The following is a 24647-nucleotide window of genomic DNA, read 5'->3' on the forward strand; positions in this document are numbered from 1 at the left end:
AATGGAGTAATGCACACGTAAACGTGTGCACGACTACATTTGATGCTGGGTACCTTGCGTGGACGCGGCGTGCACTGCACGCAGCTTGAAAAAACGCTACGTGGGCATCAGCCCTTAATCACATAACAGCTTTGAAATGTGGTTCATCTTCGATTTTGGAACACTAGCGAACCTACTGGTGGAGTTCAAGCTTTACTGAACAACGAGCATGAGACAGAACAGCAGCGCATGCTTTTCTGTCGTTTTCTTACATCTTGGGTATACGGGTCTTTCCGTTCGTCGGTTGTTAGTACTGTCAAGGAATGTAATTGTCGCTGAAAAATGCGAAAAACAAGCGACAAAAGAGAATAGCGATAACTCTTTGTCTCCATCTGCAGAAGATAAAGACATTGTTGCGTTCCATTTTATTTGCAACAAACATGGAGAGGTAATTGTTGTAAACTTTTCAAACTGCGATAACTTATTTATTTCAGAAGTAAAACGCAAATCATGTCAACAGATGGTTAAGTTTATGTCTAATCTATGATAACTGATACTAATTTAACCAAAAACATCATCGGAAACCGACTACTTCTCAAAATGCGTGGCAGGCGATAATTGTCCTATTCTGTTGCAGTTTGGGACAAACGCTTATTGCGAGTTGAGTTTGTCCCAACATTTACAAGAAAGGATAATGTCGTTGTCATTGGCAATGTTGTTATTTTACATTCCTTGAGTACTGTTGATACACAGTGAGTTGTTTTCTAAAACAGTAATTTGTTCTATGTTATCTATCTGTTTTGTGCCTTAATCATCATCGATATCGTCGGTACCTCGTCGCCTCGAATGCTCCACGCTCCACGTACTGTGTGATATTTACGGAATGCGTAACGGACGAGTATTGCTCTTTTCACAATTGTTTAGCTTTCTGTGATAATCCTTCTCACCCCGTTTTCGAACTTCGCACTGTCAACCGCTTTGAGACGATGATGAAAACAAACTTATTTTATTGTTGACTATCGAATTTGCTGATTGTCGGATGCAAGGCCAATCAAAATAAGGTATTTCAAAATAAATATTGTATGGAAAAATTAGGTAACCTTACTCAGCAGTAACCTTGACGCACTGCGAAATCGAGTGCGAGATTCGACTGTGATAATCATTTATTTGGGGTAAGTCTAAATAGGAGTAAATGTCGCAATATACATATGCACACTTTTATCGCAGTCGTTGAGTATAAGTTTGAATTTGACCTGGCTAAATGTCTGTTAGTGTAATAAAACGTCCCACCAAAACCAATAGTTGTAATAAAACGAGTTGACAGAGGCTCAGAGGCTCCCTTCTTTCTTGTGAGAAAAAAAAATCCCCTGAGTTTTTACCCGTATTTTGGTATTCATGTGGATATTTATACCGATTTTACAACAAAAAACTCAAAGGTGCAGCCTATAGATAGTAGAATCTATAGATGAGCGAAAGCATGGCTGAGTCGATTTTTTTGCCCGTGCACACGCGCATATGACGTCACAGCCCTTAACGTTTCCATTGAAATCGTGACGTCATGCTCGTTTGGAGACACGTTTGACAGTTCGTTTGGAGACAGTGGATTTATCTTCGCTCATCTATATATTCCACTATCTATAGTGCAGCCCAATCGGGTTGTACGCAAAGGTGACGTAGGACTACGTAGCTATTCGAAATTGATGGTATTTGCCATTATAATTTGTGTCGTTTTATTAACATTGAGCAAACTGCTCGGAGGCCAACTGAATCAAGATATCAAATAGTTGTTCCCAGTTGGATGGACTTTGAGTCTCTAACCGTGGAATTAATATGACTCATCGGCCGCTGAAGCCACTCGACTGGCTTTCAGTCGGGGACATCACAATCCTTACCACGTACGCTTACATCGCGGGCGAAAACCAAACGTTGCAAATAAATATATTTGCGTTTGGTTTCACACCACTTTTGATTCTGCTTATTTCTCCTTTATGCCGATATGAATTTTCTTCAAAGTGCAAAACTCAATCGTAATGCATATGGTGCAAATAATTTGAACGGATGGAATCACTAACAGCAACCAAGCTACCACGCTAAACCCGATGCCGCCGAAACAATCCATTTTCGAAATTAGCTCTTTCTTTCAAATAAAATGAATAAAATCCTGGTCCTTAGAAGAACCAATTTTTTTTCCCAATGCGTCTTTATAATAACTAACTGCATCCAAACGCTTGTCGGCACCTTGCGTTGAAATTGACCGACCGCCACTTGATGATTTTTCGCTAAGCCTCCACCATTTGGAATAAATTTTCAGCATTGCCACTGCTACCCACGCCTTCGTGTTGCTGTGTCCGCGGAATTTCGATCAAAATGGCTCGCGCGTATTAAGGACATAGTTGGAAGAGTACCACGATGGCAGTCAATATGGCACCGAACCTTATACGGTCAATCCCACACCGCCCGCACTCCTCTCCCACCAACATTCGAATTCAACGAACAGCTTCGAACAAAAGTTTAATATTCAAATTACTAACCTGTTCACAGCATATTTATTCACTTCCTATGATAATGAACATGTTTATCCAAAGAGTCCTATGTATTTCGGCTTGAATAATATTCTTAATCAGCAGTTTCGTGCCAATTTATTAGCCGTTCGCGATTTGGTGGGTTTATCACTGCACTTCACTTCTTCTCAAAGGGCACTGAAAAAATCAAGTTTTGACTCACTTATCTGCACATGAGCAGCCCGAAATGTTGATGGAATGCAAATTAAACATCACTTTTCGAAATCAGTCACTTGTTTAAACCGAAAACTTAATAATGCTGTCCAATGAGAGCTTGAAGTAGTTCGAAGTTTCTCCCTGTCCTGCCCATGCCCATTTGTTGACAAAAAAGAACGAACAATCCAGTTTTCCGCGAGCGGTAATGGCCGCCAGCTTGTCTGCGGGTTAGTCTCTGATTTGACTTTTCTGGAGGTCAACTGCACCCACCGTTCGAGCATTTTGATCAATGTGGTATATAAAAAGGCTTGAATTCACTTAATCAGCACCTTCTTTTATGCCACATTGGTCAGAATGCTCGGAGCGGTGGGTGCAGTTGACCTCCAAAAATGTCAAATCAGAGACTAACCCGCAGGCAAGCTGGCGGCCATTACCGCTCGCGGAAAACTGGATACGGGAACAACTTCGAGCTACTTCGAGCTGCTCATTAGACAGCACTAATATAAACTGCTATTTTTGCCCGAAAAAAACGATTAAAAACTGATCGCGGAGCAAATGTCAACAACGGCACCGGCAGCAGCAAACTAATAACTAGGGTGGTTCAAAAAATATTTTTGCTCCGCCACGCTCAGTCGAATATGATTTATAATTTGGGTGTCATCCGATGATTTGGGCTGGTTTGAATAGAAGCTTACCGTGCACAGATCGTTTCAGGTTTGTATGACAGTTGATATGGCGTGCTTTAATTTAACATTATTCTGATTCTAGCACTCTTACATTGGGCCATGGCGAGGGGGGAGACCATATGACTGGAAGAAATATTCAAGAGCTTTAACTCCATAGACATAAAAGTATCATCGTGTTAGCCTCATGATATACGAATGCAAAAATGGTAACCTGGCTTAGAAACCTCTCAGTTAATAACTGTGGAAGTGCTTAATGAACACTAAGCTGCGAGGCGGCTCTGTCCCAGTGTGGGGATGTAATGCCAATAAGAAGAAGAAGAAGAACTCCATAGACAATCCATATTGAATGGTCGTTCCAATGGTTGGGAGTCGATTTTAATTGAGGTTGCAAATCTTTAGTATGATAATTGGGCTTCCCAGAAGGCATCAGTGAAACGTGCAATTCAACAAAATATGTACCCAGAATTTGTCAGTGATATATATCGCCCCAGGGGCAGATACTTCTAGTCTAGTCTAGTCTACACTATCGCACCAGGGGCAGATGCTTCAAACAAAAAGTGTGACATGGGGGTGAGTAAAATGCTTTTTTTGCGTTACGAAATCAATTGATCTTTCTTGCGATGCGGTTTTCGTTCAGTGTAGTCTCTGGAATGTTGTTTTCAGCTATGCGGGTTCTCTTTTCGCCAGCGTTTGGAGGGGAGGCACTTTAGCCAGCGTAATAAAAGGTTCAGTTTCCCATACTAGTTTTCATATAAACTTGAACCGGCTTGCGTTCAAATAGGTTTTGTTCAAATCGGTTTTTGGAGGACACTCGGAACATGGGACGGAATCGAGTGAGCGTGGTGGTGCTGGGTCGTTTTTGAACCACCCTACTAATATTCTTTGTTTTTATTATAAATACGACACCAATACTACTACAGTATATGACAGTTTTTATTGTACCAATACTTTCAAAGCTTTGTTTTGGTACGGAACCCACCTTCACCTTAAATAAATTAAGCCCGTTAGCCCCGCACCTTTGTGATCTGTATGGGTGTAAATATAATGTGCACTCATAACGATTAATGGAGGGGCGGGGCTAATGGAATTTCTTCATTAGATATAAGTGTTAGCGCACATATAACTTCCGGGATGATTACGCGGTGTTACTGAGACGCGCGGTGATATTGTCACTAGATAGAAATTCACTTTGTTCGCGGTCACTATTGACGTTAACTTTATTTGGCGATTCTAAACACACTTTATTCTGCGGGTCAAAGTATAAGTGCTGTTTATTGAAAAGAACGAACGAGCTACCGAACGCGATGGTTTATTGGTATCAACTAACTGCCCTCGTCTGCTCTGCTGTTTCTATACCGTAGAAACGGTTTGAGCGATCGAGAAGCGATCGGCACTATCTCTTACCTATCTACATACCGTATCGCTTGATAACGAACGAACGGTGTGCAATGCGCTGTTGCTAATAATTTAAAAGGAGATATCAGAGTGATCACGCGCCTAGGGTGGCTCTCGCAACATAAATTCAAAATCTATAATTTCTGCTTAGGCCCAAACAATAAGAAAGCTGCTTTTCGACGCGCGCGAGCCATTTTGATCGGGATTCCGCAGCAGACAACGAACCGTTCGGAGAATGACTAATTCTAAGAATCCTATGAAATTTTCTCGCAAGATTCATATTACAAAACATTATCTCTTGGCATCTGTCTGTCCGAGCGACGTTCACCGATGGGTGGTTGCTGTAGATAGTTTCCACTGAGGTGGCGTCTTTTTTGATTTTTTACAAAAGCCACTATATTATACAAAAGAAGGTTGATCCGACTATCCGAAATAATCTTTCCTCAAAGTACAAAACTCAATCGTAAATAGCGAATTTGATAGCGCGTCGGTGGAGGATGATGCAGTAAATTTGAATGGATAGAATCACTAACAGCAACCAAGCTACCACGCCAAATCCGATACCACCGAAACAGTCCATTAGGGAAGATCCATTAATTACGTAACGCAAACATCGACCATTTTCAACCCCTCCCCTATGTCACACTTTTTGTATGAATCATCAAAACTTTTTGTATGGGCTGTCACACTTCACTCAACCCCCCTCCCCCCTCTAAGCGTTACGTAATTTATGGATGTTCCCTTAACGCAATTAACTCTTTCTTTCCATAAAATGTTGATCCTGAGAAGAACCTATTTTCTTTTCCCAATGCGCCTTTCCAATAACTAACTGCATCCAATCGCTTGTCGACCGACAGGAAACGATGTTCAAAACACGTTATTGAACAGGATCGGCAAGTGGTGTCGATTCAATTAAATTTACGATGAGTTTAACGTGGATCGCTAGTCAACATGAATAATAATAAGACACGTTAGATACACACGAGAAGTAATATTGAAACGAACGTGGAATATTAGTTAACCCTTTCAGGCCCACGCACTATGGGGGATCCCCATACAAGCGAGCGGTCAAAAATAAAATTGGACTTTTCAAGTGATTTTCCACTTTGCTTTAGCTGTGTATGGTCGAAATAGCATGAATATATAATTTCTAACACCCCCCCCCCCTTTAGGGATCGTCTATGAATTACGTAATATTTTTTTTCATAAATTCGATTAACGTGACAAAGCAATCCAATTTAGGAAGTTTAATTTTATATGTTTTCTTGAGGAGAAGGAAGGGGTTGTACAAAACTAAGTACAGCAATTTATGGACATCATGAACCCTCCCCCTTCTCCATCCTCATTTGTGGACTGTCGTCTATATATTTTTGTATATTTTTGCGGAAGGTAATCATTTTTGTGGGAAGAAAGTAACAAAACGCCTCCCCTACCAATAAATCTAATAACGTTTCATTGCTCTAAATCTGAAGTTGGCGGCGAGAGAACCGAATTAATGTTAAAAGACATTAATTTCATGACATTCTGTGATATTTTTTTTGTTCTTACTCTCATGCCTCACAATTTGTATTTAGAACAATCTGTTTGACAAAGTACTAGGTTCTGAAGGATCCTAAAGCATTAAATGTTAATCAAAGAATCAGAAGTCAAGAACGAGTAAAGTACGAGACACTGAAGACGTCCTAACAGGTCGAAATACGTATATGTAGAACTAATACGAGTTGGTGGAATAAAATGGAATTTTACTAAACTCGTCTTATGACAGTGAAAACATTCCACTAAAAATAGTTAAACAATTTTCTTAAAGAATCAGAATTGGAAATAACTTTTGAAAAAGGGTATTAGCAAATTAGAAATCGCAATCCCATGACATTTGTACAAGTTATTCAAAAAATAAATGAGAATAATATATTCTCAAAAATGTGAACATTCATTCATTCCACAATGCTCCATTGTTCCGAAAAGCAAATTTCTTTCAATTTGAATAACAACACTATTTAAATTATTTTGATTTGTTTTCATGATTTCTACAAGTTATATATAGCATCATTCTTTTTCTGTGTGAAGGTTTAAATCTTTAATGATATTTTCTTCAATTCCATCAACGATGGAAGATGACATGAATTCATCTAAAGTATCAGAGGATAAAGAACTTTTAAAAATCTTCAAATATTACAAAATTACGCATGGCATAAGAATAACTAAGTGAATTTTTTTCCAATGTCTCCTCGTTATCCAAATCGAGCTTAAAATAGATCTGATTCATGTAAGGCACGAAGAAAATGTCAACATTTGCCTCTCTTGATCATTTTCTTGCATTATGAGTTCTAAATTTCTTCTTTTTTATATTGACTTTCCGCTGGTTGTTCAGCCAGTGAACCTCAAAGTGTAGATGAGTGAATAAATATTTCCCTACCTTTAGCCAGACATTCATGAACACTAGCAAGAATTTCATACTCTCCGTACTAACTAAGATATTGTTCGTCTTTACTTTTGCAATAAACATGTCAGGAATTATTGATTCCATGAGATTTATAAATATTTACATACTATGAAACCTCATATTTAGTTCTCCATCAGTAGCTAATGAATAGCTCAGAAAAATAGGTTTAGGAAATGACTCAAACCACTCAAGCCCCAAACGCAATTCAGCGGAATGGCGACGGAACCAGTAAAATTTGACAGGAAATATATAAATTCCGTTACCGTTACCGTTGTGCTGCATTGTATTGGGGTTTTATTCATTCACTCCTTTGAAAAGTTAAAAAATTGTTATAAATAAAGTCGAAGTTATTACCAATACATGTATTTTGACCATACCCTTTGAGCCCATAGTTCAGTCTGGCCCAATTTCAAATAGGAAACAATGGGACAGGATTCTGCGTCGAATGCAACTTGTTGCGAGCAAATCGTACACAAATAAGCGTCTAAATGGCGATTTGCGCACATACATACAGACGCGCATGCACACACATACAGACATCACCTCAATTCTTCGAGCTGAGTTAGTTGATATATACCACTACGGATCTCCGGGCCTTCTATCAAACATTCGTTTTTGGAATGAGCATTAACCTTGGAGTACGAGAGAGGCAAAACACAGTAAAAAAATAAATGAAAAAAAATCAAAGTGATTTAACTCTGTTAATTGCAAATACTGGCAAGAAATTATTTCGGGAAATTTTAGTCGAAGCTTCGTCCTTGATGTGCATCATAAAAGAACCCGGGGATTTCTGAGGAAAAAAAGTTCTTCACTATCAAAGTTGAAAATAGCGTCGTTTTGGAAAAAATATTTTTCCGCATTTTTTCATTTTTTTCACAATGTAACCATTAGTTTTTGCATACCATTTTAAAGCTTATACAATTACCTTTGTAATGATGTATTAACATTAAAGAAAAACATTAAGAAAATATTTCAATAAATAGTTGAAAGTAAAATATTTTTCAGGAAATTTGTTAACTTTTTTACCCATTTCTGACTTTGACACCTTATATCTTTGGAACTAGTGCACCTAGAGACTTCAAATTCAGAATTTCTCTTAATTAGAGTATTGACAATGGAGAGAAAATATTTTAAAATAATTCGGAAGACATGACATTTTCGATTAATGTCCGCCCGAAATCCTATAGTGCCACGGGGTCATATATGACCCCAACAGAAAAATAGATGTATAAAATCGCACGATGGATAAAAGTGAACGGTCTCTTCAGCAAAATAGCTTGAACTTTACTCCCCTATCAGGGAAAAATATCAGGCATGGGCGATAAAGTCCTTACGGGAACCTAGAACATCATGAACTTGGTTAAGATATGAACAATACAATATTAAGTATATTGGCAGCGGATTGTACTGTTTAAAAAAAAGATTTTGTTTCAAACGTATCCATTGAGTTATCGTGACATACAAAAACATATTTTTAATTTTCCTTAGGCGTCCTAGGCCATCCAAACTATCCATGAGTTCAGGACTTGAAATCTATAACTGCAAAAAAGTTTTTTTTTGTTACTCTTAGTTTATTCGAGTATTAAACCATGTTCGTTACATCTTATAGAAGGTGGTAAAACACCGCAATGTGTTTCTGGAGTATTCTGGGTCATCCAAACTATCCTTGAGTTCGGGACTTGAGATCTACAGCTGGAAGAGAATCTTTTTTCAGTACTCAAAGCGTCAATAGGCATTCACTTATATCCATTACACCTCTTGGGAGGTCAACGGATATCGTAAGACAGTTTTGAGATATTCTGGGTCATCCAAACTGTCCTGGAGTTCGGGACTTGAGATCTACAGCTGGAAGAAAATCTTTTTTTAGTACTCAAAGCTTCAATAGGCATTCACTTATATCCATTACACCTCTTGGGAGGTCAACGAATATCATAAGAGAGTTTTGAGATATTCTGGGTCATCCAAACTGTCCTGGAGTTCGGGACTTGAGATCTACAGCTGGAAGAAAATCTTTTATCAGTACTCAAAGCGTCAATAGGCATTCACTTATATCCATTACACCTTTTGGGAGGTCAACGGATATCGTAAGACAGTTTTGAGATATTCTGGGTCATCCAAACTGTCCTTGAGTTCGGGACTTGAGATCTACAGCTCGAAGAAAATCTTTTTTTAGTACTCAAAGCTTCAATGGGCATTCACTTATATCCATTACACCTCTTGGGAGATCAACGGATATCGTAAGATAGCTTTGAGATATTCTGGGTCATTCAAACTGTTCTTGAGTTCTGAATTTAAGATCTACAGTTGCAAGAATAGCCTTTTTCAGTACTCAAGCTTAAATATGTTTTCAATTATATTCATTACTCCTCCTGGGAGGCCAAGGGATATCGTAAGAGGGTTTTGAGATATTCTGAGTTATCCAAACTGTCATTGAATTCGGGACTTGAGATCTACAGCTGGAAGAGAATCTTTTTTCAGTACTCAAAGCTTCAATAGGCATTCACTTATATCCATTATACCTCTTGGGAGGTCAACGGATATCGTAAGACAGCTTTGAGATATTCTGGGTCATCCAAACTGTCCTTGAGTTCAAGACTTGAGATCTACAGCTGGAAGAAAATCTTTTTTCAGTACTCAAAGCTTCAATAGGCATTCATTTATATCCATTACACCTCTTGGGAGGTCAACGGATATCGTAAGACAGTTTGGAGATATTCTGGGTCATACAAACTGTCCTTGAGTTCGTGACTTGATCTACAGCTCGAAGGAAATCTGTTTCAAGTACTCAAAGCTTCAATAGGCATTCACTAATATCTATTACACCTCTTGGGAGGTGTCCTCCTTAGCCGTGCGGTAAGACGCGCGGCTACAAAGCAAGACCATGCTGAGGGTGGCTGGGTTCGATTCCCGGTGCCGGTCTAGACAATTTTCGGATTGGAAATTGTCTCGACTTTCCTGGGCATAAAAGTATCATCGTGTTAGCCTCATGATATACGAATGCAAAAATGGTAACTTGACTTAGAAACCTCGCAGTTAACAACTGTGGAAGTGCTTAATGAACACTAAGCAGCGAGGCGGCTCTGTCCCAGTGTGGGGATGTAATGCCAATAAGAAGAAGAAGAAGACCTCTTGAGAGGTCAACGGATATCGTAAGACAGTTTTGAGATATTCTTGGTCATCCAAACTGTTCTTGAGTTCTGAACTTAAGATCTATAGTTGCAAGAATGTCTTTTTTCGGTACTCAAGCTCTAATATGCTTTCAATTATATTCATTACTCCTTCTGGGAGGCCAAGGGATATTATAAGAGAGTTTTGAGATATTCTGGGTCACCTAAACTGTCCTTGAGTTAGGGACTTGTGATCTACAGCTGGAAGAGAATCTTTTTGCAGTACTCAAAGCGTCAATAGGCATTCACTTATATCCATTACTCCTCTTGGGAGGCCAAGGGATATCGTAAGAGAGTTTTGAGATATTCTGGGTCATCCAAACTGTCCTTGAATTCTGAACTTAAAATCTAAAGTTGTACCAGGTGGGTGTTTCGCTATACTGAGTTGTGATGTGTAATCATTTTACCAATTTCATCTGCTGGAAGGTTAACAGACATCATAATAACATGGCTGTGAGATGTTCTGGGTCATCTAAGCTATCCTTGAGTTCAAAACATGAGATTCACAGTTGTGACTACAGATGTTTTTGCTATTATAAGTTGTGATATAGAAACAACTAAACTTGTTTCACCTTCTGGAAGGAAAAAATACATCATACAATGGTTTCGAGATGTTCTATGTCTTTCAAACTTCCCTTGAGTTTGGAACTTGGGATCTACAGTTGTAACAACAGCTTGCTATACTAAGTGGCGATGGGTAATAAATTACACTCATTCCATTTTCTGGGACAGACATCATAAAATGGATACGAGATGATCTGGGTCTTCTAGATTAACTTCTAACTCTTAGCTTAGGACCTATGCTTGTAAACCAGATTTAATCGGCATTGCAAGTTGTGATCAGAGCTTAAAATATTCATCTTCATGAAGCAACTTCGGTCCGAATTTTGACAAACATCGCATGAATATTCAAAACATAGAATGACAAAGTCAGACGACTACTCCACGAACTCATTCATTCGACTGTCACTGAATGTGTTTACTATGTGCAGAAAAAAACATAATTAGCATTGTTTATGTTGATGTTTACCGCTGAAAGTGCCTCGCGAATGAAAATCGGATTCAGTCCTGTGTGATAAATCATTTGAAACGTGTTCAGATTTCAGATAATTCATCAATTTGTAAAATGTGCATAAATATTCAATGACTAATATTCAACTGAATATTGACTGTCCAGAGCCGACTATGAATGTGTCGGAAGTGAACTGACAAATGAAGAATGGACTTGGATGGAAAATGGACTTCACTAAAAATTTTCGATTATTTTACACTCTGGTTGTGATATGCTATACTCATTTTATCTTCTGAGAGATCATTAGGCATCTTAACGTGGTTACGAGATTTTCTGGGACATCCAAAATGCCATTTAGTTCAGAGTTTGTGAAAGCATTTTATCATGTGGTAGGTTAACAGTCATCATAAAATAGTTTCAAGATGTTTGAAACTGTCACACTTGAGTTCAGATCTTTTTCAACAATTGTAACAAAAAAATAATAGCCGTGAATCCAACTCTCATGGCTTGGTATGATACACAGAAATATATTAGGTATACTATATATAATAGCCCTGTTTGTCTGTCCGGTGACTAGCCAACCAGACGCAGCACGCGAGGAAATTCTCACAAAAAATAAAATATTTGACACCTCAATTCTTTTTTACTATCAGATGCAGAAAACAAAACCAGTGACAACCTTAGACAACCAGACACAGCATTTGATGAAAACCATAAACCGTTTATATTAAAAAAAAACAAAAAAAAAACACTGGCCACGGGCGCTACTGCGTCCACAAATAAACTAGTACTTTATATTATACAATACTTTTAAATGTTTTGGAAGCCTCGCAAATAATGTATAACAGCGTTAAAATTTTCTAGGTTACCATAGCTGCCCTGGAATTCAGAACTTCACACCTCTAGTCGTATTTATCCTTTTTCAAATAAAATCGATTACAATATTTATAGAGTAATTTGGTGTTGAATAGTAATTTTCAAATAGTTTTATTATTTTCTAGTTAATTATAACTGATCCAATGCTCCGAATAGCTTTACATTTATAACAGCCTCTTTTTTCGACTTTCAATATCACAATAGGTTTGAAATTATGAAATTATGAAATTAAAGTGATATTCTACACCATTATTTATACTCATTTGTACGGACTGTAATATTCCTTGAATGAAAGCGTTAAATCGTATTTGTGCCAAGATTTAAGTGAGCTGTATGATGTGTGACTGACAAATAAAACATTATATTTTGACAACACACTGTGTTTATTTCAACAAACTGATCTGTTACAAAGTTTAGAACCAGAACTATAGCACACAGTTCCACAAGCTAAATAGGTATCCTAGGCATCATCATTTCGTTACTTGATTGACTATATGATTTTGACAAAATATCAAAACTAAAAACAAACATGAAGCTCGCTACGTCATAGCGAATGTATGGTAACGGTAACGGTGTTAATGTAGTTTACGCTTAAAACCAAATCCAAATGTCGCACACCTTTCGGTACATCAGGGTACGTCAATATTATTACGCCTACCCTCTTGAATTTTCCCCGCGCCAACTGGCGTAAAATCAAGTAGTACCTATACAACTCCGGACCGTTTTGTGGTTCGGGCTTTACACGATTTTGTAGCCAACCATTACTTTATCAATATCATAAAATAAAAACCACTATCTTACGATGGTTATTGGGTTTTCAGAAGGCAAGATGTATATAGTTGACTTCATATCGCATCTTTGTATTACAAAAAATGCAACTGATTCAAGAGTAGATTCGAAGTCCTGAACTCAAGGACAATTTGGATGACCCAAAATATTTTTTTTATTCGTATATTTATTTGGTAGGCACTCTGTGTTCTTAACCGCTACTGTGCCGTGATCTACTGTCCGTTTGTCCATGTCGTGTATCCAATGATCGTTGCTTTGTTCGCTTGCCATTTAATCCGGGTAACATTGGAGGAATGCCTCCGAGAAGAACAGGTTGTCAGTCGTCATCAGGCAGCCGTGACGGTAAGGCGCGTACCCCAAACGCCACCGTATGGGCTGCGGATCCGGCGACTGACGAGGGTTTGGTGGAGGGGCTGGGAATCGAACCCATGATCATTCGCTTATAAGGCGAACGTGTAGCCAACTACGCTACGGGACCCCCCTCCCCAAAATATCTCAAAACTATCTTACAATGTCTATTGGGTATTCAGAAGGCAAGATGTATATAGTTGACTTCATATCGCATCTTTGTATTACAAAAAATGCAACTGATTCAAGAGTAGATTCGAAGTACTGAACTCAAGGACAATTTGGATGACCCAAAATATCTCAAAACTATCTTACGATGTTTAATGGGTTTTCATAAGGCAAGATGTATATAGTTGACTTCATATCGCATCTGTGTATTACAAAAAATGCAACTGATTCAAGAGTAGATTCGAAGTCCTGAACTCAAGGACAATTTGGATGACCCAAAATATCTCAAAACTATCTTACGATGTCTATTGGGTTTTCAGAAGGCAAGATGTATATAGTTGACTTCATATCGCATCTGTGTATTACAAAAAATGCAACTGATTCAAGAGTAGATTCGAAGTCCTGAGCTCAAGGACAATTTGGATGACCCAAAATATCTCAAAACTATCTTACGATGCCTATTGGGTTTTCAGAAGGCAAGATGTATATAGTTGACTTCATATCGCATTTTTGTATTACAAAAAATGCATCTGATTCAAGAGTAGATTCCATGTTCTTAACTCAATGACAATTTGGATGACCTAGCACATCCCAAAAAAATATTTTTCAACATATTTAGCCGTTTCTACATTATTGAGCACCAAAACAAACGGAATTCATCAAATTTACTGTATGGTATTGCTTGGAAAAATTTGGACCTGAAAGGGTTAAAATGGCGGGTTATATAACACGTTAGATCGACGTGGAAAAGAACATTGCACAATCGTGTAGATTATTTTCAGTGTACAAGAAAGGCAAAGTATTTTTCACGCTAATCACGCCATAATCTAACACATGAGATTCAAAATAATTAATACCAATGGGAAAAAGTATATCTTTGTCGTCATTTTTCAGCGAATTACAACTGAAAATCCATCTTCCACTCGAAACTTACGATCTGGGAAATAATGGGAAATAATAAGTAGAGCACTTGTTAATAAACAGAAAAACATATAATTTGTTGGTGGCAATGGTTAAACCACTCTTTGCGGAATCCCGATCAAAATGGTTCGCGCGCCGGAAAGCAGCTTTCTTGTATTCAAATAAATTAGGCCCGTAAATTTGAATGGATGCAATCACTAACAGAAACCAAGTTTCCACGCCAAACGCCACCGAAACAGTCCATTTTAGCAATTAAACCTTTCTGTTCAGAAAATGCTAGTCCTGAGAAGAACCAATTTTCTTTCCCCAATGCGCTTTCCCAATAATGTAATAAAAGCATCGCCACTGGTGGCACGGGATCGCAACAGTGCTATTTTTATAGTCAACCCTTTCTTCATATAAAATGCTGGTTCGAGGACACCGAGGACCACCACCGCTTTGATGCGTCCGCTCTGCGCGAAATCTTGTTCAAACTGAGGATTAGATCCAAACCCGCAAGTGATTGATTTTTGATGTCTGTGCTAGTGATGCATGTACGTGATTGGTTGGTTTACCTATTTCTAAACTTTTTATCAATTTTCGATAATAAATAGTTAAAAATCAGTATTTCCATATAAATACAAAGAAGCGTTGACTCATCCTTGATCGAATGGTCAAAAAAATTGAAAATCCATCGAGAAACGGCTGAGATATTATAAGTTTAAAGTTTAAAGTCTATCATATTTTCGTGACGGTTCCTGATTTTCACAATCGTAAAGTGTACCCCAATATAGCAAAGACAGACGTAGTCCTACGTCAAAAAAATCTTTTAAGTGGTTTGTCTTTTTAAAGGTAGGAGAACACGAGTCGACAGCAAAGTCGTTTTTTTACCAGGTTTTTTTTAATTGGCGATTTTTTCACACGGGAATCGGGAATATATAGATGAAACTGGGTGGTATCCATTTGCAGCAAATGCCACAAATACTTCCAAAGAAGTACCACATAGTTCGAAAGGATTACTGCGGAATCACACACATGGTTATTTATCTGGAGAACTGAATAGATTGTTGTTATGTGCGTTGCGTTTAATACAGTACTGAGGGTCTGTCTCAATTGGATAATTAAGCTGAAATTAAACTTAAAAGTGACATTTCAATAATTATCAAATAACCCTGCTCACAGAGCAAGATTACTTTTGACAGATATCGAATCATTTTCCATCGATGTCCTATTGGAATTGCTGGGTAGCACCAGCCATTCTTATAACGGGGTGATTTTTTAATTTTCAAACTGTCACTTTTAAGTTTAATTCTCCAAATGAGACAGACCCTGAAATAAGTTTTCGAGTCTTATCAGCAATGAATATGACACGTGTACTTCTGATCTTTGGTTTAGGAATTGTAAATCGTGTGAATCTGTTCAATAATATGAAGACCATTATCAAAATCTTCTATTTCAGTTTAACGCCCTCGATTCCGAAACATTGAGATAAACCCAGTACAAAAAAGACGCAAGTCAGAATATTACCTTATTCCCCGTACTATCGGTGAAAATTTTTAGCTCTGATTCTTCGCCATTCAATATTATCGATATATTTTGTGCTCCTGAAGATTCTATAAATGAAAAAAATAAAAGTTACATCATCATATTTAGTGATTCTAACCTGAACACTAATTTACCTCTTGTGTCATACGCATTTATGCATTCGGAAGATCGGAATTGAGATAATAGTGCAGCTTTACCTACGCCAGCGGCACCCACCATTGCTACAAAAAATGATTCTATTGGATCATTGTTCGGTGGAAGAACCTCCTCCGGAGCATACATAGGACTAGTTGGAGCAAGACTATTGCTTCTTGATCTTCTCCTCCTAAATGAATCTCCGCGATTCACTACACCTGCAAATTAAATAAAATGTGAGTCTTTTGACAATTTGTTAAAATCAGGTTTACAAATACGACTTAATCTATTTGTTTTATAAAGGTTTTAAATGCTAGTAAGTTATTAAGTATGTTCTTGATTTATCGCTTAACTTTTCAGTACTGCAGAGTACTGCAAACAAAAGCTTTCACATTAGTCTGTTGTTTGCAATATTCAAATTAATTCATGAAAAAAAATTTACTTAGGTCCTTTTGAAAAGTTAAGCGAGATTTTCTTTTATATGACCCTTCCTTCGGAAGTGTCTAAAATTTCACTTTGCATGCGTTACGCAGGCGTGTTACGTGCACTGAGGATACTGGTCGTAAGATTTTCATACGACCAAACTTATGAGAATGTGTCATAAGAATTGAACTATGAAAATCTTGAGATCATATTTTGGTCAAATCTATCTTTTTATTGGATAACCAACAAGACGATTCCTTGAAACGTCGGTAAGCGTGATCACACGACTCCTAATCACGACGTCCATGGTTCGAAACCAGGAGTGGCATTGCGCATCTCGTTTCGAACGAAATTCTATCGAGTCGAATATGTTTGGCATTACGGCTTTCGATTCGATCTCGAATCATCGAACGACTCATCGTTCGAGTATGCTCGAAGAGGTACAAGAATAACGAGATGTTTTGGCATTATGGAAACTCGATAGCACACTGAAAAACGACTCAAGTCGAATAAAAAACACTCGTCACCTAAATAGCTTTCGAATGTTGTTCGAGAGTCATTTCTTGCTGAAAATTTTTAATTATATTTGTTATTATTTATCTACTGGAAGAGAATAAATGTTTCATTGTTGTATCTTGAAAGAAAGAATGTCATTAGTATACCTACTTTTATAGTTTTTAGCTAATATGCAATCTCTAGTTATCCCGAAATCCGCTTAAAAACGACTTCAACTAAAATCGGGTGTTTGCAGTTTTTCTTGACGATTTCGATAAACCACGTAAAAAATCAATGCTGATAATCGGCGTAAAAACGTGTATATTCCACAATCTGCGTAAAAATAGTTGAGTTAAATAAATAAAAAAACCCAAATTAATCCACCTAGCGGTGATGATGCCTTTCTCGATTAAATCAAGATATACTGGTGACTTCGTTTTTTTCCAATTCCTATCTACCAAAAATGTTGGTAATTTCGTTTTTCTGTAAAATAAGCATAATATATTATGTTATAATCAAGTTATGAAGATCGTGAAATTTTCTATCATCCTTTTTTGACAGAGAATTTATAATAAAATTATTTCAAGTATTGTTATTTGCAGCACATTGATATAATTGTTATGACTATCTGGTCGGGTTGGTATATAACATCATGGGTCTCCAAGACTTCTATAAAAGGTTCGATTTCGGAGTGAAATGTACACGAACATTTTGAAAATTGAGCCAATATTCTCAAGGCCGACTTAAATATGACAATGATATGGAAATGCTAATATCATCTGCCAAACATAGACGTACATGTTCATGATAGAATTAGAGGCGAAAGTATAGAATTGATAGTTCCGTAGGATACGGCAGGCATGAAGAATGTTTTTTTAGAAGTCGATTTGAAAGCCAGTGGAGATATATCAGCTTCCTCACTGATATTCTTCCCCCCCCTTCATACGGGAGCTTGGCAGAAGGAAGATCGTGCGATATGTGCCATCACAAATATTGCCCTCCGCTCGCTTTCAAATCGACTTCTATAAAAACATTCTTCATGCCTGCCGTATCCTAACGGAACTATCAATTCTATACTTTCGCCTCAAATTCTAGCCAAAGTTTGGAAGATGATATTAGCATTTCCATCGTTTAACTTCACGCGGGACGCCTATCTGTATTACGTCACTGGCTTGAAAATTTACATAAAAGAAATGCATTCCGCATAGATTTTGGACCAAAAAATATTTTAAAATATTTGTGAGACCGTAAAAAATAATATAACTTTGTAAAATGAATTTGAAAAATGCAGCGTCCCGCGAAACGCGGGACGTCTGGTCACATTATTCACGTAGAAGTAATTCACTCAAATCATTAATTCTCGGGTACTTATTCAAAAGGACGTATGTGATTTTGTAAACAAAGATTCAAACGTCGATTTGTCCAATCTGATAGCACTCCCACGCAAACCAACACCACCAACAGCTAGCCGAAGGCTTCCCCTACCTGTCTGTGGTGATGGTTTGCGTGGGAGTGCTATCAGATTGGACAAATCGACGTTTGAATCTTTGTTTAAAAAATCACATACGTCCTTTTGAATAAGTACCCGAGAATTAGTGTTAAATATGACGTCAAATACATTTAAGATTATTCAACCAACGACACCCTCACCCCCCTTCGCCAAGGCCACGATGCCATTTTTGAACGATTCCTAAATATAAATAGATGACTAGAAAAACCGCATACATAATACAATATGGAAATAAGGAGATGTATAAAACGAAAACTATATTCAAATTTGCCCTTGACTTCACCATAACTCCACACCACCCAAACCAAACAGCATGTTAAAGCATCAATGAAACCCCTCTTTTCCCCTTCCAATGTATGACACAAAACAAACGCAAACACCATCATGGCCACGAGCGTACGAACCAGCAGTTAATCGTGTCGTTATCGAGTGCAATTTCTGTTGCCAACGATGAAACTTACAACTGTGTTGGTGCGAATGCTCCGATAAAGTATAATAGCAATATCATCACCGAGCCGGCTCTAAACTTAAAACCGCGTGCGTTGTTCGTCGATTAGTTTTCGTGTTCAACACGTTCCACATTGCAAGCTTTGAAAAGCTTTGCTGGTTGCGTTAGCGTTATTGATATTGCCGTAGCGAGGATTCTAACCCATCGAGCGAACGTAATTTATATTATAGATAGCATGGTAGTTGCTCAATGCTCATAGTCCCGATTATATGGGAAAAAATGGAAAACTGCCTAAACCATTTTCCTTGTCAGCTGCGAACGCATTAATCAATCTTGATGAAATTAAATAGCATGAAATTAGAAGAGTGGCTCTGCGGATTGCAACTTGTTGCGATAAAATCAGTTAAGTTAAAGTACATGAAAATCGTGTGAGTTTTTGAGGTTGAAAATGTAACCATACAGACATACACACACACATACATACACACACACAGACATCATCTCGTTTCATAAAACTGAGTCGAATGGTATAAGAAACTTTACTATCAGATGTTCCTGTAAAAAGTTCGTTTTCAGAGTGAAATGATAGCCTTTCGGTACAACTTTGTTGTACGAGAAAGGCAAAAACGCGCATGAGATGACCTAAGTGCATTTAGCAAAAACACATGGAAACATCAAAGTAATTTATTATCGAATCCTTCTGTAGCTTTAAGGTTACTCCTGACGGAATCCAATTTTCAAAGTACTCGCGTTTTCAAGGACACACCATTGGATACGGAAGCAACGCACAACTGTCATTTTTATTTTTTCAGCTTTGCTGCGTCGCAGCATGCGTGAAAATATAAAAATGACAGTTGTGCGTTGCTCCCGTATCGAATGGTGTGCCCTTGAAAACGCGAGTGCTTTGAAAATTGGCTTCCGTCAGGAGTGACCTTAAATTATTTAGCCCAAAATTGGATATGTGGCTTTAACTCGAATAAACATAAAACATATAATTTGTGTCGTAACAATATCTCAATTTACAAAACATATCGTTACATGTACACAGCTTATGTGAGATCTATTAGCATCATCGTCAGTAAGCGATGCTTCTGCGCTCTCCATCCTTATTCGTGCGGAGTATTTCGGGTAGTGAGTTACCATGATCTCAAGAGAGCAAGATACATGTAAATCGGTGTCATCTACACTCACAGCTTGTAGCTCACGCGATTCAATGTTTATTGCGAGAGCACGCAAAAAGCCGTTACTCTCAATGTGTACAGTTGTAGACATCAAGTTAATCGGAACATGTACAACTTACGATTTCTTTTCAGGTTGGCCACTGAAATTCGATTTTCAAATTCCCGGTTTTTCCCGCTTTTTCCGACAAATTTTGTCAAAATTTCCCGGTTTTTATTGACCTTGAAAAAAAAAATCAAAGTAAGAGTTTTACTAGGTGTTTTATTTTCTGACAAAACCGTGTGTTATGCGAAATACTTTAATCAACAGGCACACTGAAATTGTGCACAAAATTACCGCCATCGGGGGTAACAGTGGGTCTAGAGCCAAATCGTTCAAAAAGGTCTCTTATATTTTAGTCTTTTTTCCCTCCGATACATTCAATAGATTCTACAAGTAGTTGAAACAGTGAGCCATTCTCACCACCATTTGACCCATTGTCACCACCGACGACGGTAGCCAAAATATTTGCAATGTTCAACTCTCAGTTTGATCTTATTCACACTATTTCAAAAAATACCTTCCTGAGTAACTGATTAAACTTTTCAAATTATCGCAAAGTTATGTGAGGAATGACACAATTAGATTGGTAATTTAATCAGTTTTACATTTTAAAATTTCTAGAATCCTGTTTATTTTTTTCAGTTTTCTAACCATTAAAATAAAGTCTTCTAGAACATACCTATCAGAAAACAATTCTCGGATAATTCGAGTAAAAAAATCGAAAGGGAGGGACAAAAGTTAAAAATAATGTTTGTATCGTCTTAAATAAATCAACGAACTTGTTGCGAGTGAATTAGTTAAATTATATTTTTTACATTGTTTTAGAAATTAAGGTCACAGGTTCTACATTCTTAACGTTTTTACTGATTTTGAAGGTTGCTATAAAATGATCCTCTCTTTAAGACAGGGCACAGACTGGTGTGCGCCAATTACCGAGGAATAACCCTCCTTAATTCGGCGTACAAAATTATGTCCAGAATTCTGTTCAACAGATTGAGACCTCTTAAAAAGTCCATCGTCGGCGAATAGTAGACAGGGTTTCATGAGAGCCGAACTACGACGGCTTACTGGTAATACTTGCTGGAAACAGAATAACATGCTCGTATATTAATAATGGCATTCGCAAAAGAACAATTTCGGCATCATTTGTGTCCTTTTTGCTTTTTCATGCTGTTAGCTAAAAAAAATCCCAAATCCCAATTAGCATCGCACCTAGTTCGCACTTAAATTGAAAGCTACTCAGGAAGAATTTTGCTTTCAAATTTTAAAGACAATGCTTCTTCCCACGTCAATAGTAGTAGAAGATTATAAAAAGTATCTAACTATCAAAGTTTTGCATTAATAAAGGTACCCCCTATTTTTTGCTGTAGGTGAAAATAGCGTAGATCACCAGATCCATGAAAAATGGACCTGAAAACTAACGGGATATATGGCTCTCCATGAGTAGGGCTGAAATTTTTATTATTCCGTGAATCTTTCCAATTCAAATTAAGTTTATACATCAAGCTTCCGAATAACTTGAAAGAAGGCTTCCGGGGCTCTTGAAAGGAGGTTTCTGAACCTCTTGGAAGGAGGCTTCCGAGCCCCTTTACTCTTATTACTCTTCAGAGTAGGCTTCTAAGCCTCTTGAAAGAATAATTCCAATCCTTTTGAAGGGAGGTTTCCGAGCCTTTTGAAAGATGTTTCCAAATCTCTTGAAAGTTGACTTCCGTGCCTCTTTAATGACGGCCTTTGAGCTACTCGAAAAAAAGGTTTCTAGAATGTTGAAAGGACGCTTTTGAGACACTTGAAAGTGCACTTCCAAGCCTCTTGAAAGAAGAATTCCCCGCCTCTTGAAAAAAGAATTCCGTGCCTCGTAAAAGGAGGCTCTTGAAAGTAGTCGTCTGGGCCTTTTAAAAGAAAGTTCCTAAAAGAAGAAGGTTTCCGAGCCCTTTAAAGGCGGCTTCCAAGCCGGTTTAAAGAAGGCTTTCGGGCCCCTTGAAATGAAGCTTCCGGGCTTCTTGAAAGGAGGCTTCCGGGCCTCCTAAAGGAGTCTCCCGAATATTTTGAAAACATGCTTCCAAGCCTCTTGCAAAGAGACTTCTGAACCTTAAAAAACCTTTCAAACCTTTTGAAAGAAGCCTTCCGAACCTCTTGAAAGGAGTTCTCCGAACATCTTGAAAGGAAGCTTAAGCCTTAAGCCTTAAGCCGAGTATCATGAAAGGAAGCTTCCGAGCTGCTTAGAAGAACATTAGAAATAGTTTTGAAAATTCAACGACGTGTAAAATTGCATTCAAAATTCAATTAAGATTGGCAGAATTTTACAAGCAAGACAATATAAATTTATTTCGATTTAAAATAACAGTAAGATCGATTGATTATTACGTTTTTTTGCATGCTCCAAATGTAAATACATTAAAAACCACAACATATTTTTATTTGTGAATGCTTCCGAGAAACGTAGAAGGACATTTGAAATCCTCTTGCAACGTGGCAACCGAGTTATTAGAAAAAAAGAAACGCTCCATGCCTTTCAAACGGAGGCTTCCAAACCTTTAGACTTTAGATTTCAGTTCAGAAGCATATTTTTAACATATTTTTCAACATTTTGTTTCGATCAGGGAGATTGCATTCAAGAGTTTTTTTTAATTGGTTAATTCGAAGTTTTGTCCTTTTGATCTTTTGTTCCGCAGCCCATCATACACTGTACTGGTTGTTGAAGGCAGGATTCAATTGACTTTGATTGATTTATCGCCATGCATATTATTTACAACTTTATGACAAAGTTATGAAATGAAAAAATACACAAGTATCAAAACTTTATAAATGAGTTTTGATTGGAATTGTAATAAGTCCGCCATTACGGATTTTTGTCCGAGGTACCCCCTGGGACCAGCAAAGGTACCCCCAGGGGTACATGTACCCCAGGTTGAGAACCGCTGCTCTAGGGGCAAATAGTTGTCACGATTCGTTCGTAGGTAGAACGGCTAGAGTAACTCATTTCTCAGAGCAAGACTCAATCTTGCAATATTTTGTTATGTGCGAGTGTCCATGGTAAAACCACTCAATCGTGAAAGTTGGGAACTAAATGTTGTTCGTAAATTGTACGGATCGAGATCTGTACAGTTTAGGATAAACGTCGAATCGGATCATGTTCGTCCGATTTCCATCGCTGGTTATCGACATAATTTTGAAATCAATTGCAACTACTCACTGAGCACAATTTGCTTGCTTATAAATTAACTGCCAATTCATGCCCTGAAGGATGCCTTCCCAACAGGCACCATGCTACACGCAAAAGATATTTTAGTTACCAGATAAAGATTGTCGCTGTCATCGCTGTCCGGAACATCTTTTGCTGGCGAGGATAGGGGAGCTAAATGTCAAAGAAGGAAAATCCATACGATTTGACAGCTTGGTGCCCAACATGTTCCGGACAGCAGAACAAAGGGAACCGAAGCGACAATCTTTATCTAGTAACTAAAATATCTTTTCTACGCAGATGAAATTACTCTTATTCTCTCTGTTTACTCACATTCGCAATGCGCTGAAGGTTGTCTCTCTAGCGGGCAGTATACTCAATCCAGTTGAAACCCGAAATTGAGTGCTAGCGAAGTTGGATTTTTCTCACAATCCGTACGATAAACTAACTTCGGAAGTGGTGCGCTGAATAGCGCTTCGCGATATGAAAACAGCGCACCACTTCCGAAGTTAGGTTTAACGTACGGATTGTGAGAAAAATCCAACTTCGCTATCCCCAAATTCCGGTTTTCAACTGGATTGAGAATATACTAAACACGGAGACAGCGATCTCTCCCCGCATAATAAAAAACAACATGTTATATGGTCAGAATCATTATTACGATGTAAGATATAGCTTCACAGTTTACGTTGCGGTTATCGAATACTTCGATCGATTCAACCATAACTGCTCGACATCATCACTAAATGTCAACATATAACATGCTGTCTCTAAAATGTTCTTTATTTCCTACATTATATGTCAACATTTTATCATACTGTTGAGCGAAAATTTTGCACGCGAAAACAGACGATTTTTATGGTGACATAACTTAACAACCCATTCAACATATTGTTATTTGTCAAATAACCGTACCACAAACTGTTAAAACTTTATATGAGATTGTTCATTTACAGTTGTCAACAGTAAAGGATACTGTTGTCGACCGCACGGGAAATTATCCATGTACAGTTTGTAATTATGCGGGTCATTCTTTCAGTTTACATTTCATTTGACAGTTGAGCTAGTACAGCATCATTCGAAATCTTTTACTACAACTGAATGAAGACGAACGAAGTACATACACGCTAACTTTCACTTACTCAGTGACTGAGTAAAATAGTATTGCCCTCTCTTTTCTTCATAGCTATGAGTAGTCCCGCTTTTGAC

The 24647-nt window shown here is 37.8% G+C and overlaps 1 protein-coding gene across 7 annotated transcripts in view; it reads right to left on the reverse strand.

Annotated features, from left to right (window-relative positions):
• The window catches only part of LOC134211754 (GTP-binding protein RAD), a 96142-nt gene that overhangs the window by 10485 nt on the left and 61010 nt on the right, over nt 1–24647 (reverse strand). For all 7 annotated transcript variants that reach the window (XR_009979083.1, XM_062688935.1, XM_062688940.1 and 4 more), the window contains 2 exons: nt 16160–16378; nt 16008–16093 (listed from right to left, as the gene is read on the reverse strand). Coding sequence is in view for 6 of the 7 variants with exons in the window: in XM_062688935.1 (XP_062544919.1) it covers nt 16008–16093; nt 16160–16378 (305 nt within the window). In the remaining variant the exon portion in view is untranslated. The remainder of the gene's footprint in view (nt 1–16007; nt 16094–16159; nt 16379–24647) is intronic.

Source organism: Armigeres subalbatus, chromosome 2, assembly GCF_024139115.2.
Source record: "Armigeres subalbatus isolate Guangzhou_Male chromosome 2, GZ_Asu_2, whole genome shotgun sequence".
In the NCBI taxonomy this organism is placed as follows: domain Eukaryota; kingdom Metazoa; phylum Arthropoda; class Insecta; order Diptera; family Culicidae; genus Armigeres; species Armigeres subalbatus.